This window comes from Gadus macrocephalus, chromosome 11 (assembly GCF_031168955.1).
Source record: "Gadus macrocephalus chromosome 11, ASM3116895v1".
Lineage (NCBI taxonomy): Eukaryota > Metazoa > Chordata > Actinopteri > Gadiformes > Gadidae > Gadus > Gadus macrocephalus.
The window spans coordinates 22212141-22231869 of NC_082392.1; the positions used below are offsets into that span (position 1 = coordinate 22212141).

General features: G+C 44.6%; 1 protein-coding gene and 1 long non-coding RNA gene across 2 annotated transcripts; one reads left to right on the forward strand and one right to left on the reverse strand.

The window, feature by feature from the left end:
* Positions 1-179: 179 nt before the first annotated feature.
* On the reverse strand, positions 180-9051 carry prdm8b (PR domain containing 8b). Its single transcript, XM_060065808.1, is given in 5 exon segments — positions 180-1887; positions 5976-6210; positions 6501-6578; positions 6581-6733; positions 8834-9051. Coding segments are annotated over 4 exon segments (1656 nt in total). The 5' UTR covers positions 6728-6733; positions 8834-9051; the 3' UTR covers positions 180-691.
* A 5453-nt stretch (positions 9052-14504) lies between these two features.
* LOC132468136 (uncharacterized) lies at positions 14505-17791 on the forward strand. The gene is made up of 2 exons (XR_009528169.1): positions 14505-14739; positions 16965-17791. It is a non-coding gene; the product is annotated as an uncharacterized LOC132468136 (long non-coding RNA).
* Positions 17792-19729: the final 1938 nt, after the last annotated feature.

Here is a 19729-nt window from a genome sequence, read left to right on the forward strand (position 1 = left end):
TAGAATTTCCCTGTCAACGTTAAAAATGCAATAATTACCCTTGTTGAAGGTCAATATAACAACAAAATATCCTAATCGCTATAATAAGCCCTATAACATAATACTAATATATTACTAAGGATAACATATTAGAAGCGATGCTTCAGCACCTTTCCTCATCTGCTGACACAGGAGCCGCATTTGGAAAATAAAGCTATTTTATTGTCAATGCATTCAACATGATTAGATAAACTATCAAGTAGTAAATTTCCGCAAAAGGAAGGACAAACTAATCCCCACTGACACAAAATATGACACTTTGTATTTCAAATAAAACGAGATATTTACACTGTAGTGAATAGATCTTAAATCTTAATATTACATGCACTCTGAAATAGCCTGACCCATTTAAACCTTATAAAATACAACTTACTGTACACATAGGCCTACACATATTTAAGTCTTCCCTTATGTTCAAACATCAAGTGTTTCTTAAATATATTAATTTAAAGTCAAAAACGCATTTGAATACAAGGAAAACATAAGTAGAAAAGACGGAGAGAGTGGACCGTGATGAGGAGGAGGATGAAAAGGACGCTGATAAAGGTGATGAACGGAGGAAAATATTATTTTCTTTCCTATTGAAAATGTTCAAAGTCCAGAGCTGATTGGTTGTTCTTCCGAGCGCCACAGAGGAGTCAGTTATGCGACGTCAGTTATGCGACGTCATGTGACGCGACAGGTGATGCCGCTCGCGGAACGCCTCGTTGCAGATCGGACACCGGAGCTTCTCCTCGCGCCGCCGCCGCACCAGCGGCTCCACGGCAAACTCCTTCTTGTGGTGCGAGCGCATGTGGTACACCAGGTCCGACGTCATGCGGAAGGACGCGTTGCACTTTGCGCACCAGTTCTGCGCGGGCAGGCAGAGGGAGGTGAAGGAGGGGGGGAGCAGGGTGAGTGCCGAGGGGAGCTGGATGGGGACCGGTCCGGAGGTCTTGGGCCAGAAGGCGGTGGCGGCGGCGTAGACGAAGGGACCCTGCTTCATGGGGCCGGGGCCTAGCTCCATTCTGGCTGAGGAGTCCAGGAGCTTTGGGGCCAGGAGGGAGGAGATCTGGGAGAAGGAGGAGGAGCGGGAGGGCTGGCTGAAGGCGCTCTTCCGCTCTGCTCTGCTGCCCGCCCCCTGCTGAGCCAGCGAGGGGAAGGAGCTTGGGGGGGGCTGGGCCTGGGTGAGCTGGGTCTCTGACAGGACCTGCCTCATGTTGAGGTGCTTGTCGGGGGTCCGGCTGCCCGGGCGCCCCCCCCCTGACTCCTGGTTCTCCAGGTTCGAACTCTGGGTGCTCCTGGAGGACTTCAGGCCCTGCGAGGACTTCCTCACCTCTGTGAAAGCACTGCGCTTGGCCCCGGGACCCGCATCCCCGGTGGTGGGGGGCCCCACCACCGGGGAGGGGGCCCGGGGGCTGTCGTCCAGCCCGTAGGCCCCTCGGTAGTTGAGGGCGGAGGTGGCGAGCTCCTCTTTGGATTTTGGCCCCGGCAGGGCAGCCCCCGGGGGTCCCAAGGCGTCGGGGTACTTCCTCTTCCCGGAGCTGTGGACCTCGGCCTCGCGGTCGCTGGGCGGGCCCCGCCGGCTCCGCTCCAGGTCCCGGGCCAGGTTGTGGAAGTCTGTGGCGGGCTTGATGGCATCAGGGGGGCCGGGCAGGGGCTTGGGGCTGGACCGCCCAGGGGTCCCGCCTCCTGGGGGCCCCGAGGGGTCCACCCCCTCGCTGGGGGGCCGGGGGTCAGTGGTGGTGTCGGTGGGGGTCGTGGGGGGGGTCTGGAGACGCTTGGTGCAGCGGAACCTCAGGTGAGACAGGAAGGGGAAGTCAAACAGGAAGCGCTGGCTGCAGTCGGGGCAGGTGTGGGCGGTCGAGCCTGGAGAGAAAAGACATCTTTAGCATTTACTATTTTAATTGCTTCTTCTTTTCTTTATATCTGTATTGTAAAAAAATTCAAATATTGCACTTCGTATTTAACTTTTTTGTTTTACCATTTTCTACCTTTTAGTCCAATTTGTTCACTACATGTAAATGTTTATTTTCCATGACAATATACCTCGTTTGAATCTAATTAAACTTGCCAGAGAGAGAAGAAGAGTGAAAGTGATCGTGTTCATGGTTCATGGCAATTTGTGCATTTATTTTACTATAACTTATTTTTGTATCTAATTTTATATTGTGCGCTTTGGATATGTAAATTTACGTTTTCCATGCCAGTAATGCTTTGAATTGAAATTAATAGAGAAATTATATATAACTGAGTTGCCAACATGTTATTGGCCTGCTCCTACCAGACACTACTTAATTTCATTTGCACAGAGGGTCTGGCCTAGCCTGGTCCTACCAGACTCTCGTACTTCATATAATTTGCACAGAGAGTCTGGACCAAGCCCCCAGGAACAGTGCATACTTCCGCAATCCACCAGTGCTCAGCGGCCAAGCCTGGTATTGCAGCTGTTTAAGCGGGCTGTGGACGGGTCCCTCGATTCATAGAGCCCAGAAGTAGATATCTCCTTTCACTCCAATAGGTGGGGGAACAGGAATGTGGGGAACAGGAATGTGGGGAACAGGAATGTGTCTCCGCAAAAAATGACTGGATATCAATCAAAGGCTCATAATTATCTTTATGCCATGTACTAAAAAAATCTAATTTTTCTCTTTTCAAAACGCCACCCCAAGCGTTTTTAGCAATTTGATGTTATTATTTTTTGCTGGAGAAGGAGGGGTGGGCAGCTGAAAGAAGTTGTAGTGAAACAAATGTTGTTTCGCCCCGACATTCGAGAGGGCCTTGTGCACGGCTCCGTTAACTTCTCGTGTCCGAGGATTTTCCTTTTACTTAACATGAATGACGTTGATGGTTTTAAGGCACTGTGGTGAATTTTTATCACTAAAAGTGTTTTAGTGATAAAGGGATTTTTAGACTGGTTCAGCTGCTGCTCAATGACTCTCACGTTCCTCTGCTTGCGATCATTGCAATTCACCATGTATTGATCCATCTATTCAATAGATCCAAAGACAAAGAACGGGTGCATTACGGTATCATTTTTATAATATTGTTAATAGCCTAATATACATTTCTGTTGCGTTAGTATTTAATTTTTCATTTGCTTGTTTAGCTGTGTATGGCAGTTAACAATGTTGGTGAATTACAATTATTTATGTGGGTAGGCAACTCCAACCTCATTGCTTATCGATATGTTACCATTTATTTGTATATAAATTATTGATTGCATTTTTAGTAAATAGTTGGACGGAATCTGTTTCTTAAGCAATAATATTGAACTGTATTTTTTTATAGGCCTAAATAGATTTACTATGTTGTTGGTTTTACATGTTATATGGAGCAATCTTTCATATTTATGAAGTTAACTTATACTTCCATGCAGGATTCGAGTTATGATTCCATCTTTAATAATAATAATAATACATTTCATTTAGAGGCGCCTTTCAAGACACCCAAGGTCACCTTACAGAGCATATAGTCATCATACATTTTTTAAAAAACAAGACATTGTGGAAAAATAAATAAATAAAAATAAATAAATAAACATAAGCAATAAGAAATAAATAAAACAAAAACATGTGGGGGTCTTTTGAAGTTGTTGAGGGGGGGGGGGGGGGGGGGAGAAGACCTCGATTCCATTTATATTTATAATTTAAACTGACGTAAAACTTTGTGTTTGAATTAACTTTTATATTGCACTGACATGCAGCATGAGCACATCGGATGAGAGAACCTATAAGGCCTATATTACATGCCTATGCTTTACATTCTATTAATGAATGAGTTGCATTAATCAATACCTATATGTAATGCATGCATTGTATTCTATATTCAATATAATATAGAGGTTTTATTTAAACCTTAATCTTTATGTTAATAATAGATTGTATTCGGAATGATAAAACTATATATTTAATTGTAGTTTTATATCCCATGTTAAAGGGGACATATTATACCACCAGGTGTGAGTGTGATTAGCCTTACAAGCCGTTTGGAAAATCTGCCCCATATGACATCACTAGTGGGCGTGTCCACCTAGATCGGTGCTGGATAGATGAGCAACGTTTACTTCAGTCCACTGGGTAGGCTGATAGACCGATCTATCCATCACAGATCTAGGTGGACACGCCCACTAGTGATGTCATATGGGGCAGATTTTTGAAACGGCTTGTAACGCCTCGTGCCCACTACCTCCGTCCGTTGACTGATCCCCATTGACTTTGAATGGGGACAGATGCGTAATGCATTGTGGATCCGTCCGTTCCGTTGGAGCCTTTGGCTCCGCCGAAAAGTGACGGATGCCTCTGCAAAGACTACTCCCCCATCCGTCAGCCACGCCTTCCCACGTACGTTGACTGACGGTGCAGTGGGCATGAAGCGTAAGGCTAATCACACTCATACCTGGTGGTATAATATGTCCCCTTTAACTGACACTTGGTCCTGCAGATCGGCTTGGATCTGAGAGCCGGGTCGATTGAAACACGGGACGATTGAAACACAGCGATTTCCTCGAAAAATACCCAAGTCTTTCACGTCACTACGTTCAGCACGCAAGACTGACCAACCCCGGGAAATTTTGTGCAATGACGTCATATACCGTTCAAATGTTATGGTGCGTTCACATCGCTGGAAATTATGGGCAAAACATTTTCGCGACGTCGGAAAGTTCACGTGAAGTCATCTCATGACGCTGTTATGATTATACTTCCGTTCGACGACTCGGGCCAAATTTTGATAACAGACTTGCCGAGTTGGTGAGTATGGTTTACTAGTGACGCGCATGAACATGGCGGAACATGAAAGTTTTACTCAATATAATAGAATCAACCATTATGTCATATAGGCCTACTTTACTATTGATTGACGTTGTAACGTCTGTTGGCATGACTTTGCTGCGTTTTAAACGTTGTGTAGGCCTACTGGTAAACCAGCTCTATATAAGAGTGTTGCCTTCGATACAGTGGCAATACTGTAGGCCTATGTGCTTTTCAGAAAAAAAAAAAAGCAAAAGGATAGTAGGTGGTAGGCATCAAGGAACAAAAGGCATGCAAACTTGAAACTGATCCTACTAAGTTCTGTTTAGTTCTGACTGGTTTTTATCGGATAAAAAAACCTGCTGTGAAGAACTTTTAAATTTCCAACCGGCTGTTTCCCAAATGCACATGAACGGTCGCTGTCGGGAACACGGGTGAGCGAGCGTCATCATTGGCGAGCCGTCTCGTTATCACCAGGAGAGTGAACGCGCCTTTATCCCCGCGAACCTGTTTTTGAGTGCGGTAGGCCTAAGTAAAATCTTTCGTGCGGTAGTTTTTTGTAGCCTAATAAACTTTTTTTTTTGTTTCATGCCATAATAATATGACAAGTCAACAGATTAATTAGTGCTTAAACCTGTCCTAAAGTGTGCAATGTCAGAGTTTGGAAGTAAAGAGGCAAAAAGGGTTTAAGTGCCAGTAGCTGTCGGGACGATTGAAACACTTGTTTCAAACGTCCTTCACGTCACCATTTTGTTTAAAATAAATAACAGAATGTTCAACTATGTATCCCTTAACATGACTTAGGACAGGGAAATAAGTAAATTAAATGAAAATGTAGTCGTCAAACTGGTATAAAAGAAGAAAGGTGAGTTTTAATCGAAAGGTGCATCTTCACAATTACGAACAGAAATATTTTTTGACCTATTTATATTATGAGAAATTATGTACAATTAGTACACTGGTATGTTGTCCGGTATGTAAATGTAAACTTACGTTCAAAGTAAAAAAAACAGCGCGATCATCCAACATATGTATTAAATTACCATTGTAACTAAGAGAATACACATGTGAGTTGTTGATCACATGATGAAATATTTGTATTCGTCATCTTTGAAAAAGACGTTTAACTGAAAAGTGATTCAATCGACCCAGCTCTCCCCTATTTATATTAATATTATATCTATGATATGATATCTGATGACTGACCCTTGGCCCTGATTGGCGGGTCCGTGGTCTCGCGCAGCCCCAGCAGGTCCAGCAGCTCCCGGCCGTACCACACGAGCAGCTCCTCGTCCTTGTGCACGCGGCGCAGCGACCGGTAGAACAGCTGGCCGTTCTTCACGTAGGCCTCGAGGTTCTGCTCCTCCGGGTCCCGAGCCGACTGGACCAACCGGAGCCACATCACCCCCTCCGCCGAGCTACTGGCGGCCGAGGTATCCACCTGCACACACACACACACACACACACACACACACACACACACACACACACACACACACACACACACACACACACACACACACACACACACACACACACACACACACACACACACACACACACACACACACACACGCATACACACGAAGTTAGCGCTCCATTCCACTCCTCCTGAATGAATGCGCGCCTTCGCTCCATTTGATTAAAATGGAGAGGATGATTCTGTCGGTCTTAAGGGTTGTAGAGTGTCCTGTGAAAAGTGCAGACGTGTTGTTAGTCTAAGCAACTCACCCGAAAGATGTAGGGCGCCGTCCGCTTGTCGGTGGACTTGAGGGCGATGAAAGCGATGCTGTCGTAGAGCGTGGTTGTGGGCTCAGCACGCACGGGCCGAACAGCGCGTTCTCCGGGACGTCACACGTGGTGAACACGCTCGTGAAGATGTCCGTTAAACACTGGACCGCCTTGGAGTCCCCCCCGGTCCAGACCCGCTCCTCACCCCCCGACTCCCCTGGGTCCATCTCTCCCTGTGGAGAGAGAGAGAGAGAGAGAGAGAGAGAGAGAGAGAGAGAAGAGAGAGAGGAGAGAGAGAGAGAGAGAGAGAGAGAGAGGAGAGAGAGAGAGAGAGAGAGGAGAGAGAGAGAAGAGAGAGAGAGAGAGAGAGAGAGAGGAGAGAGAGAGAGAGAGATGAGAGAGAGAGAGAGAGAGAGGAGAGAGAGAGAGAGAGAGAGAGAGAGAGAGAGGTTTGAATGAGAAAGGTCTTCCTCACCAGCTGTCAGATCAGATGTCTTTCTAATGAATTCAGAGCCCGTCGTGACGTCATCTTTAGCATATTGATACGGATTCTTCATCAAATGTATTTATGATGTAAAAGAGCTGGTCAGATAATTACATATGATTATCTTTAATGGATGATGGTCCCGGATTAGCATATTCATTAATGTATAGGCCCTAATTTCAACAACTGGATTATTATTATTAGTAGCAGAAGTAGGCCTACTATTACAACTATTTTCATTATTATTTGTATCATTATTATTATATATTTTGTATTTACTATTATTATTATTATTATTATTATCAGGATATGCCTAAAGGAGTAGTTTATATGATTAAAATAATTAAAATAAAGCAAAAAATGCTTGTAGAATTTTAAAATGTGTTTTGTATGACACTGAACGCCAGAAATAATATCTGGGATAGCCTACACCTTTTAGTAGGCTATTTAGTATCATCAGTTGGCCTCATTTTCCAACGCTTTTTTTTTATTTTGTCAGTGAAATGTACGGTTTAGTCGTCGCTGCTTTGAACCAATCTGCCGTTTTGTAGCACAACAAAAAATGAAAAGTGTGAAAAGGAAGAGAAAGAGAAACAACACAAACATCGCCAACCAATCTGTTGGAACAACAGCATGACCATGATCTAGTCCCCGGGTATCTACTGGGTTTATCAGATATGTGTTCACCCACCTCGGTCCCTCTCTGTGTCTGTTTCTCTGTGTGTCTCTCTATCTGTGTCTGTCTCTCAGTCTATGTGTGTCTCGCTGTGTGTCTGTCTCTCTCTGTGTCTGTCCCTCGGTCTCTCTGTTTCTTTTTGTCTGTGTCTGTCCCTCTGTCTGTCTGTCTGTCTGTCTGTCTGTCTGTCTGTCTGTCTGTCTGTCTGTCTGTCTGTCTGTCTGTCTGTCTGTCTGTCTCTCGGTCTCTATCTGTCCCTCTCTGTGTCGGTCTCTCAGTCTCTGCCTGTCTCCCTGTCTCTGTCTGTCGGTCCCTCTCTGCGTCGGTCTCTCGGTCTCGGTCCTTCTCTCCCCATCCTTTCTATCGCTGTCTACAATTGAGCGCTGCACCAGTTAAATAAATAAAAAGCGATATTTCCGGCCACCATTATTATTACAAACACCTTAAACCAAGGGCCAGATACAAGATACAACCAAGGGCCAGACACAATGCCTTAATTATATGAAGGCTGAATGACACATACCAATCAAATATGCTATTATGTTGGACTACTATTTTTAGATCAAATAGGCTATGGCTGGTAAAATATTGATTTTGGTAAAATGGTCGGATTCATTATGTTGAATTGTTAGGAAATCCTCCTTTTCATTGGGATAAAGAGTTCATTACAATTGAACAAAATGGCACCATTCAGAACAATACTCCACATTTGAAGTCAAAAGTTAAAAAAGGTTATTTTGTGCTAGAATTAATCAATGATTTTGAACCAAGAGATATATTCAGAAACATGCCAACGTAATATGAAATATGTTTTAATTGTAATTCCAAACCTAGCTGTTGTTTGGGTCCCTAACGAGGAGCAGAGAACACAAAGCTCCGCTCCATCTGTATTCCACGGAGCAGACTGAACCACCAATAGGCATTATTTTATAGGCCTACCCGGGCTATAACCCGGGTCTAAACCGCGTTGTATATCATCTAAATTACAATCATGGCCCAATTGTCGTTTTGTGTCCTCGTTGAAACATCTGCGGGTCTGTGCGCCCCTCGGCTGAAGGCTTTTCGCTGCGCTGCGCGTCCGTTGCGCGTCAAAGTGTCTCATTCTTGTACACCGCACCGTACCGCAACGCACCCTTAATGCACCGTAACCCACCTTAACGAACGTCCACGTACCTTATCGTTGATAAACCACAATAATCCACAAGCTGCTCTCGACGCATGCAATCCGCACGTCGCCAAAAAGTGCAATAAGCCGCTCCGGGACGTCCGCTGTGTCAGTACATTCCCCCCGCGAGATGGAGGCGACGGTGGCCGCAGCGAGTCTGCGCGTCGCCGGAGAGGGAGAACTATTAAGAGAGGGAGGGAGAGAGAGAGAGTGTAAGCGAGGGAGCGGGGGATGACTATAAAGAGAGCGAGAGAGAGAGGGCGAGAGAGAGGAAGGGGGGGGGGGGGGGTACGGCTTACAGATGGGACGCGATGCTCTGGCTGACTGGCACACCGACACACACTTTTTGTTTGCGGCACATAATCTACCCAATGAGGCGTGTCGCCCCCCCCCCCCCCCCTTAACTCTTCACTCCCCGTCCGGTTTATGGGCGCGCGACGGGGAAGCGGCCCCCTTCCCGCCACCACGACATTTAGACTGCAGACAGCGAGGAGCTTTATGAGATGGAAGAGAGCGTGTTTGTATTGGTAGTCTGCGGTTATGATGCGATATTTTTTTTGACATGCATAGCAAGATGTCTCTTTATAAAAACAAGAATTTGTGCATTATAAATATTATTCATATTTGTCTCGCCTATTAGGCTAATATTTACGATTAATTCATTATTATTATTATATTATTATGGTTGTTATTATTGTAATCGTGGTTATTATTATGATTATGTGTCAATAGAAAGCCTATAAATTAGTGAATATGTCAGGACTGTTTAAGGTTTTTTCATTTGTGTTTGTTTCCCTGCCGTCTGCCGAGGGGCACGTGGCAGGCGGCGGCCACGCGGACATCTGCCCTGGCCAGAGGAGCTTCACACACACACACACACACACACACACACACACACACACACACACACACACACACACACACACACACACGCACACACGCTCACACGCTCACACGCACACACGCACACACACACACACACACACACACACACACACACACACACACACACACACACACACACACACACACACACACACACACACACACACACACAACTACGCGCATTCTATTTCCGTGCTCGCTTGTGAAGGTTACGCACCCCGAGCCGCGCGGTGCGCCCCGATCAGCGCGCCGCGCCGCTCCCGGTGTACAGCACCTTTAGGGGGCGCCAGAGTATTGTGTGTATGGAATATAGTGTATAATGGGGGGAGTGTAGTGTAATGTATAATACGTATAATGGATCTTTGTGGGTCTAGTAGTGTAGTATAATGATAACAGTGTAGTAGAATGTGTCTAATGAGTTACTGTGTGATACATACTGTAGTTTAGTATAATGCCTACACATAATGTGGATAATTAATAAGTGGGTATTATAGTATGTATAGTGTATTGTAAGTAGATAGGCTAGTGTAACGTTTTGTGTACTACATAATGTAGTGTAGTGTGCATATGTGTGTGTCATTCATAGTGCAGTGCACTGTGAGCATAGTGTAATATATGTGTAATGTGTATAGTGTAGTCTATAGTGTATAATGTGTATGTATTGTACATGTTCCATGTTGTTCACGTGTTGTCCTTTGTGTATAGTGTAGCGTGTTGTATAATGTGTGTAGTGTGTGAAATGCATTGGTTGAATTTGGATCCAAAGGCGCGTCTTGATTTTAAGTCTCCATGCAGTCATCAATGCACAGCGGTGGTCTTTATTTATATTAAGCTGTATAGGCCTCCATCTTTTAAATACATGTTATTGTGGATTAACAGATATATTTTATTCACCCTCAATCAACTAAATGAACGATCGGCCACCGTAAATGACATAGGAAAATCATATTTTATTTTTTCCAGCATCGATAATAGGCCTATCGATATTCCATGTTACATGCATTGTGCATTTGTTCCAGCCAGAAAGCGGATTTAAATCATTGGCTTCAGTTACATTCCGGAATTCAAAGAAATATCTGAACGTGAAAGAAAATCAGTGAGTTAGCAAATGGCAATATTAGTACAGCGGTGTGTGTGTGTGTGTGTGTGTGTGTGTGTGTGTGTGTGTGTGTGTGTGTGTGTGTGTGTGTGTGTGTGTGTGTGTGTGTGTGTGTGTGTGTGCGTGTGTCTGCGTGTGCGCGTGTGCGCACGTGCGCGTGTGTGCGTGTGTAGGTGTGTAGGTGTGTGTGTGTGTGTGTGTGTGTGTGTGTGTGTGTGTGTGTGTGTGTGTGTGTTTGTGTGTGTGTGTGTGTGTGTGTGTCTGCACACTATATGTTTGAAATTATCCACATTTAAAAATATTGAAAGTCTAATGATGATGATAATACAAATAATACCTGGCTGCCCTCAGTACAAGGCCTACTATAAAAATACTCCTTAGTGTGATGGTGAAGACAGACAGAAACAGGTGCAGAGATAGCGAGAAAAGAGATACGACAGATAAGAGATATAGAGAGATGTTGACAAATACATTGTAGGCATGATATATTCTCACAATGATGTAATGGAATGTAAAAGTGTGAGTTAATAAAATAAACAGATAAATATACAATTTCAATCAATAAATATGATAGGGAGCATAATAATAATCAGAGTAATAATAATAGTAAAAATTATAATATGAAATAGATATGTGAATATGTGTATACATATATATATTTGTATACATATATTTGTATATATATATATATATATATATAGAGAGAGAGAGAGAGAGAGAGAGAGAGAGAGAGAGAGAGAGAGAGAGAGAGAGAGAGAGAGAGAGAGAGAGAGAGAGAGAGAGAGAGAGAGAGAGAGAGAGACAGTGAGAGTGAGAGAGATGCAAGTGTGTGTGTGTGTGTGTGTGTGTGTGTGAGTTTCTAGTTACTGAATTGGATTATGCATTTTAGAATATACAGTCAGTCCGACTAGTTTTGGCTACAGTTCTACATTTCTACTAAACTAAAATGTAGAAGTATTTTTCGATACTCACTCATCAATATTTCACAGTGGAATTGTGTTCATGAATATTATTTTGCAAACAGGTTAGACAGTGAATATAGAGACAGGTCATTAAGGAGCAGGTAGGGGTTGGACAGTGAATACAAGGACAGGTCATTAAGGACCAGGTAGGGGTTAGACAGTGAATACAGAGACAGGTTATTAAGTAGCAGGTAGGGGTTATACAGTGAATACAGAGACAGGTCATTAAGGAGCAGGTAGGAGTTAGACAGTGAATACAGATACAGGTCATTTAGTAACAGGGAGGAGTTAGACAGTGAATAAATGGACAGGTCATTAGGGAGCGGGTAGGGGTTAGATAGTGAGTATAGAGACAAGCCATTAAGGAGCAGATAAGGGTTAGGCAGGACAGAGACAGGTTATTACGGAGCAGGTAGGGGTTAGGCAGTAAATAAAGAGAGAAACCCTATTTTATTTACCCTAACCGAAGGGGGCTGAGTTCCCAAAGAGATTGTTCTAAATGTTATACATTTTGTTATATTGCACTATTCTGTTTTTAATAAAGAATACAGAAGAATGCATTGGAATATAATTATAATCTGAAAGGGAACACCCTCATTTAGAATTTACTGGTCTAATTTCCATTCTACAAATGGATTAAAAAAATAGGAAACTATTTTGATCCTTATACCAGTCTTAAAATTAGGCTTTTACACAAATTGGTCAGGTTAAGATCCGGGAGTTTGGAGAGAATTGATTTGCAGACACGGGAAAGGTCCTGCAGAAGCAGCCATGTGAGGTGATGATAGTGTTATAGGCTTAGGAACGGTTAGGGTTGCACATTATAGATAATAAACAATGATTTTTTTATCCCCCGATATAAATAGCAAATCAATGTTGTGTCAAGGCGTTTCCGGAGGAGGGGGAGAGCCGGGTTGGGGTTTGGAGATGAATAATAATAAGTCATCATACTCCAGAGAAAACAGCCAAGAATCCTCAGCTCCACATATGGCTCTTCAACAGACATATGGACACGTTTCAACTGCAGCAGGGACGAGCGAGCAGCCAAACACACTGAGAGAGGGGGGGGGGGGGGAGAGAGAGAGAAAGGGGAGAGAGAGGAGAGTGGGGGGAGAGAGAAAGAGAGAGGAGAGGAGGGGGGGAGCTAGAGGGAGGAGATAGAGAGAGAGAGGAGTTGGGGATAGAGAAAGAGGAGGGGAGTTATTTTGAGGCATTGTGATGGTGGTATATGTTTAGTTTCCCGGTTTAGTGACGACCAGGAAAACCGGGACACCAGAATAACAAAAGAGACTGAATTCAAATGGCCCCCATCATGGCTGTGCAGCCGACATGAAGAAATTTTACATATCGACTACTAATGTCATTTGCTTCTCTTAAAGCATATCAAAAAGTAGTGATAAATAAAAAATCTTGAAAACCTAGGAGTGTAGTTGGAGTATTTTGGCGTCTCCTTTGGTAGCGTGATTCCCTGCCAACTCACAGCTTGGCTCTGCGTCAGAATCATTCATCCCTTTCTCTTCATCTAGCACATTGTTATACTACTCATTATTATGGTCTATGTTCCGTATGAAAGCTGAAAAACTGCTTAAGTAATACAATAATTTAACTATGTAAAAGTTGCATATATGTTGAATTATGTGACACTTAAACCAAAGGAAAAGCCAACGTAGAAAAGAAACAACTAAAGTATTTAATTCTGTCATGAGGGGATGTGATTCCTCTTTTTACCCAGCCAGCCCCTTGAGTCTGGGATTTAGGGGCTAATGGAGAGGTATAAGAAGAGGGGTAAAGAGAGGGGTAATGAGAGGGGTAAGGAGAGGGGTAATGAGAGGGGTAATGAGAGGGGTAATGAGAGGAATAAGAAGAGGGGTAATGAGAGGGGTAAGAAGAGGGGTAATAAGAGGGGTAATGAGAGGGGTAATGAGAGGAATAGGGAGAGGGGTAATGAGAGGAATAAGAAGAGGGGTAATGAGAGGGGTAAGAAGAGGGGTAATGAGAGGGGTAAAGAGAGGGGTAATGAGAGGGGTAAAGAGAGGGGTAATGAGAGGAATAGGGAGAGGGGTAATGAGAGGAATAAGGAGAGGGGTAATGAGGAGTAAGAAGAGGGGTAATGAGAGGGGTAAAGAGAGGGGTAATGAGAGGGGTAAAGAGAGGGGTAATGAGAGGAATAAGAAGAGGGGTAATGAGAGGGGTAAAGAGAGGGGTAATGAGAGGGGTAAAGAGAGGGGTAATGAGAGGAATAAGGAGAGGGGTAATGAGAGGAATAAAGAGAGGGGTAATGAGAGGAATAAAGAGAGGGGTAATGAGAGGAATAAAGAGAGAGGTAATGAGAGGAGTAATGAGAGGAATAAAGAGAGGGGTAATGAGAGGAATAAAGAGAGGGGTAATGAGAGGTATAAGAAGAGGGGTAATGAATGGAATAAGGAGAGGGGTAATGAGAGGAATAAAGAGAGGGGTAATGAGAGGAATAAAGAGAGGGGTAATGAGAGGAATAGAGAGAGGGGTAATGAGAGGTATAAGAAGAGGGGTAATGAGAGGGGTAAAGAGAGGGGTAATGAGAGGAATAAGGAGAGGGGGAATGAGAGGGGTAAAGAGAGGGGTAATGAGAGGTATAAGAAGAGGGGTAATGAGAGGTATAAGGAGAGGGGTAATGAGAGGGGTAAAGAGAGGGGTAATGAGAGGTATAAGAAGAGGGGTAGCTGACAGATTGCCCGGAGATGCACACCTGTGCTGTGTAACCTGTGCTCTCTCTCCACAGGCTGACCCGAGGCTGCCGTGTGACGCCGCAGACGCAACTTCCGGGTAGCCGGCGTGGTTTGGTTTGTTTGGTTTGGTTAGCAGGACGCTTAGCGTCGACCTGCTATCTCGGTTTGTATCTACTTTTCGGTATTTATATATGTGACCTGTTCTGCATACTCTGTATTGTTTTCGCTGCTTCCTCGCTGGAGCTCCGTCTGCATCAACCACGGTAAGCATGGATTGGGATTGTTCTTGCTCTGCCTTTCTCATGGATAAGATAGCTCTGTTAGAGAGACGTATCTCTCAGTTAGAGGATGAAAGGGTAGCGAGAGTAGAGAAAACAGTTATTCCAGAAAGTATAGAGAAGAGACCCGCCAGGCGGACTCGTGGAGCTAACGCTATCGTTAGCAGTGACTCCGTCAAGGCAATCCTGTCGGCAGAACCACTTGCGAGGCAGGTTGCGGTCAGTACCCTGCCTCGCAAGTCTTTTTCGGGGGTAGAAACGCTAGTCATAGGTGACTCTGTTACACGTAAAGTTAGGCTACACTCGCCAGCGACAGTTATTTGCCTACCCGGGGCCAGGGCTCCCGACATTGAAGCTAAACTTAGGGTGCTAACATGCGGTGAGACCTCATACGGAGTTAGATTAGATGCACCAAACACCGACATTAGCTTCGACAACATTGTAGTTCATGTCGGCACCAACGATGCTAGGACAAGACAAACTGAGGTCACAAAAAGCAACATAGCTAGGCTTTGTGACTTCGCCAGAAAGATGTGTCGGCATCGATTAATTCTCTCTGGCCCTCTACCCGATAAGGGTAATGATGAGCGTTATAGTAGACTATTGTCTCTAAATCGCTGGCTGGCCCTATATAGCTCAGAGCAGGGCTTTGGTTTCATAGATAACTGGCCCTCCCTGTGGGGTCGCCCTGGTGTGCTCATGAGAGACGGCCTACACCCTACTGGGTTAGGTGCCTCAATTATGTCAAAAAACATAGATAGATGTCTTAGTCAGGCGTGACTCATCCACTCACAGCACGCTGGGCTGCAGGAGTTTAGTAAACCTGCTAGCAACATGATAGTCTACGTTGCAGAGTCTAGAACAGAGTCTAGAATAGCAGATGGGTTAGCTGAACCAGGATCTATTGCACCAATTGTTTCAGAGCTGAGTGTTAACCGGACTCCCTCTGTAACTAACGCTGTACCTATATGTACGGTGGGCCAAAACTGCATGTCAAACCGCATGTCAAATCGCATGTCAAATCGCATGGTAAATCGCATGACGCATCGCATGAAATTAACGCTGTACCTATATGTACAGTCGTGCAAAATCGCATGTTAACTCGCATGACAGAGCTGAGTGTTAACCACACTCCCTCAGAAATGAACGCTGTACTTAGTACAGGCGTGCAAAATCGCATGGCAAATCGCATGATAAACCGCATGTCAAATCAAATACTAACAACTAACCGGACTCCCCCTGAAATTAACACTGTACCTATATGTACGGTGGCGCGGCCCCGCTCTGTCTCGAGGTGTAAAACCCGCAGGCGAGCGCCGCGACCAGTAAGTCCAACTCTGGCGATCCCACTGATCGCCTCAGAGCTGAGTGTTAACCAGACTCCCTCTGAAAATAACCCTGTACCTATATGTACGGTGGTGCGGCCTCGCGCTGTCTCGAGGTGTAAAACCCGCAGACGAGGGCCGCAACCAGTATGTCGAAACCGCGGTATCCCCTTGACCGCTTCAGAGCTGAGTGTTAACCAGACTCCCTCTGAAAATAATAAAAGGGAAGTACTCAGAATAGGGTTCATGAACATAAGGTCGCTTTCATCGAAGGCGCTCTTGGTCCATGATTTAATTATTGATAAAAAGATCGACATACTGGGGCTTTCTGAAACCTGGTTAAAACCAGATGAGTTTCTAGCCTTAAACGAAGCTACTCCACCCCATTACGTTAGCACCCAAGTATCTAGAGAAGTTAAGAAAGGTGGTGGAGTAGCCCTGATATCTAATTCTAAGCTTAATTTAAAGCCGAAGAATAGATATATTTTCAGATCCTTTGAGGTGCTAGCGCTCTGCACCTCAGCTCCTCGGGAAGCAAAACGAGTTCCAGACTCTTTTGTTTTAGCTGTAGTATACCGCCCTCCAGGACCGTATTCAGTTTTTCTGGATGAGTTTTCTGACTTTGCAGCTGATTTGGCTACATATTCAGACAATATTTTGCTTATTGGGGATTTCAACATTCACGTGAATAACCCGTCTGATGCCCTCGCAAGGGCTTTTCTGTCCATTACAGATACACTTGGCTTCAAACAGCTCGTCCAGCAACCAACCCACATCGGTGGAAACACGTTGGATCTCGTTCTGACCCGCGGTGTTGACATTTCGCAGCTAGTGGTCTCTTCCTACACCTCAGCTTTATCAGACCACTTTTTGCTCACTTTCCAGGTGGTGGTATCCTGCCCCTGCGACGATCAGCAAGCTACTTTCAGCTGTCGCCGCATCACACCTGCAACCATTACAGCTATGGAAGATAAGTTATCTGGTTCACTTGCACCTCTCTGTAACTATAGTGGTTCTGTGGAGTGCCTTACTGATGACCTCAATATTGCCTTGTCTGTTGCCATTGATTCAGTTGCTCCGTACGTAACTAAAAAACGAACATTGAAAAAACCAGCTCCTTGGTTTAATGCAGAAACTCGCATTTTGAAGCGAAATTGCAGGATCCTTGAACGCAAATGGCGCTCGACTAAACTTGAGGTCTTTCATCTTGCATGGCATAATAGTCTGATCACCTATAAGGGTGCGCTGACTATCGCCAGGAACGCCTACTTTTCTAGTATCATTAATTTGAATAGAAATAATCCTAAGTTTCTTTTTGACACGGTGAGGAGTCTCACTCAGAAACAGAATCAGACCGTAGGCTCCTCGATCTCGGCAGGTGAATTCATGGATTTCTTTGAGAATAAGATTCAATCAATTAGAGAGGAAATTGATGCTTACCGGGCGGCTAATCCTACACATCCTGTGGGGCATGATGGGGTTCTGCCACTCTGAACTCTGACGCAACTCTTTTGGAGTTTAAGGCGATTTCCTTGGTGGAACTTGAAAGGGTGATAAAGGCCTCAAAGCCAACAACTTGTATGTTGGATCCGCTCCCTTCTAGGGTTCTTAAGGAACTTTTTCCAACGGTGGGGCCTGTTATCCTCTTGCTTATGAATCTTTCGTTTTCAACAGGAATTGTTCCTTCCAATTTCAAGGCTGCGGTGTTAAAACCGCTACTCAAAAAGCCTGGCCTAGATCCTGAATTAGTCAGGAACTATCGGCCTATATCGAATCTGCCCTTCTTGTCTAAGGTACAGGAAAGGATTGTAGCAAAGCAAATTGTTGATTATTTGATGAGGAATAATCTCTTCGAACCTTTCCAGTCGGGGTTCAGGAATTTCCACTCAACTGAAACTGCTATTACAAGAGTTGTAAATGACATCCTTCTTGCTTTGGATAAAAACACAAGCACAATGCTTGTGATGTTGGATCTGAGCGCTGCGTTTGATATACGATTGACCATAGCACTCTTCTTCACCGTCTTGAACACTATGTTGGTTTCGGGGGTACGGCTCTTGGTTGGCTTGAATCGTACCTCACAGATAGAACCCAATTTGTGCTTCATGAGGGTGCAGAATCGAAGCATTGTAAATTGCGCTTTGGCGTACCACAAGGGTCGGTTCTTGGTCCATTGCTTTTTGCAATTTATATGCTTCCCCTCGGTGACGTTATCCGCGGCTTCGGAATTAGTTTCCATTGCTATGCGGATGACACCCAGCTCTACATTCCTGTAGATTCCGGGGATTCTGCCCAGATTCAAAAGGTTGAGTCCTGTTTGGCTGCTGTGAAGGGCTGGATGTCACAAAACTTCCTACAGCTTAATACTGGGAAGACAGAGCTTATGATTATCGGCTCGAAGCGGGACCGGGAAAAGTTTGAGGATGTCTCTCTGTGGTTGGATGGCTTCGCCATCCCACAGAGTGCATCCGTCAGAAATCTTGGTGTCTTGTTTGACCCTCAACTATGCTTTGATCAGCATATAAGAAGTATAACTAGAATTGCCTTTTTCCATTTGAGAAACATTGCAAGAATCAGATCAATGTTATCTGTAGTGGATGCAGAGACACTGATTCATGCGTTTGTCTCGTCAAGACTGGACTATTGCAATGCACTGTTCTCGGGATTACCGAACTCTACTACAAAGAGTCTACAGCTGGTACACAATGCGGCAGCTAGATTGCTGACCAGAACGAGAAAGTTTGATCATATTACACCTATTCTCGCCTCTTTACATTGGCTACCAATAACTTTCAGATCAGACTTTAAGGTGCTATTGCTAACCTATAAAGCCTTGCATGGACTATCTCCATTGTACCTGAAGGACCTGATTATTCCTTATAGTCCTTCTCGGTCTCTCCGGTCTTCGGGAGCCGGCCTTCTTTCATTGCCGAAGGTTAAAAAGAAATCGGCTGGACAGAGAGCATTTGCCTATCGAGCCCCCTTTTTATGGAATAGGCTGCCATCAGCGATCAGGGAAGCTGACTCTGTGGAGCTATTCAAAGGGAAGCTCAAAACGCACCTCTACAATCTTGCATTTGGAGTGTGAAAACAACAGATGCGTAGTGAAGACTACTCTGTTTGCTTGTGCTTTTCTTATTACATTATACATTCCCACTATGTACTTTTCCGTTCTAATTCACTATTCTGTCAGTTGTAGCGTGCTGCGGGTGCTGGACTGGATGCCTGGACTCTCCTCATGGATAACCGGCCAGAACCCCATCACCATTTTAATATGATGTACATGTATTTACCTGTATGCCATTTGTGGCACCCATTGCACTCCTGACCATCCCTGGAAGAAGGGATCCCCTACACTGCGTTTCTTCTCAAGATTTCTTCCTTGCTGATTCAAGGGAGTTTTTTCTTGCCCGTGTGGGGGCATGGGTAAAGGGGGGTGTCACAAATATTTGGCCTGTTAAGCCCTTTGAGACTGTAATGGTGATTAAGGGCTATACAAATAAAATTGAATTGAATTGAATTGAATTGGGTAATAAGAGGGGTAAAGAGAGGGGTAATGAGAGGGGTAAAGAGAGGGGTAATGAGAGGAATAAGGAGAGGGGTAATGAGAGGAATAAAGAGAGGGGTAATGAGAGGAATAAAGAGAGGGG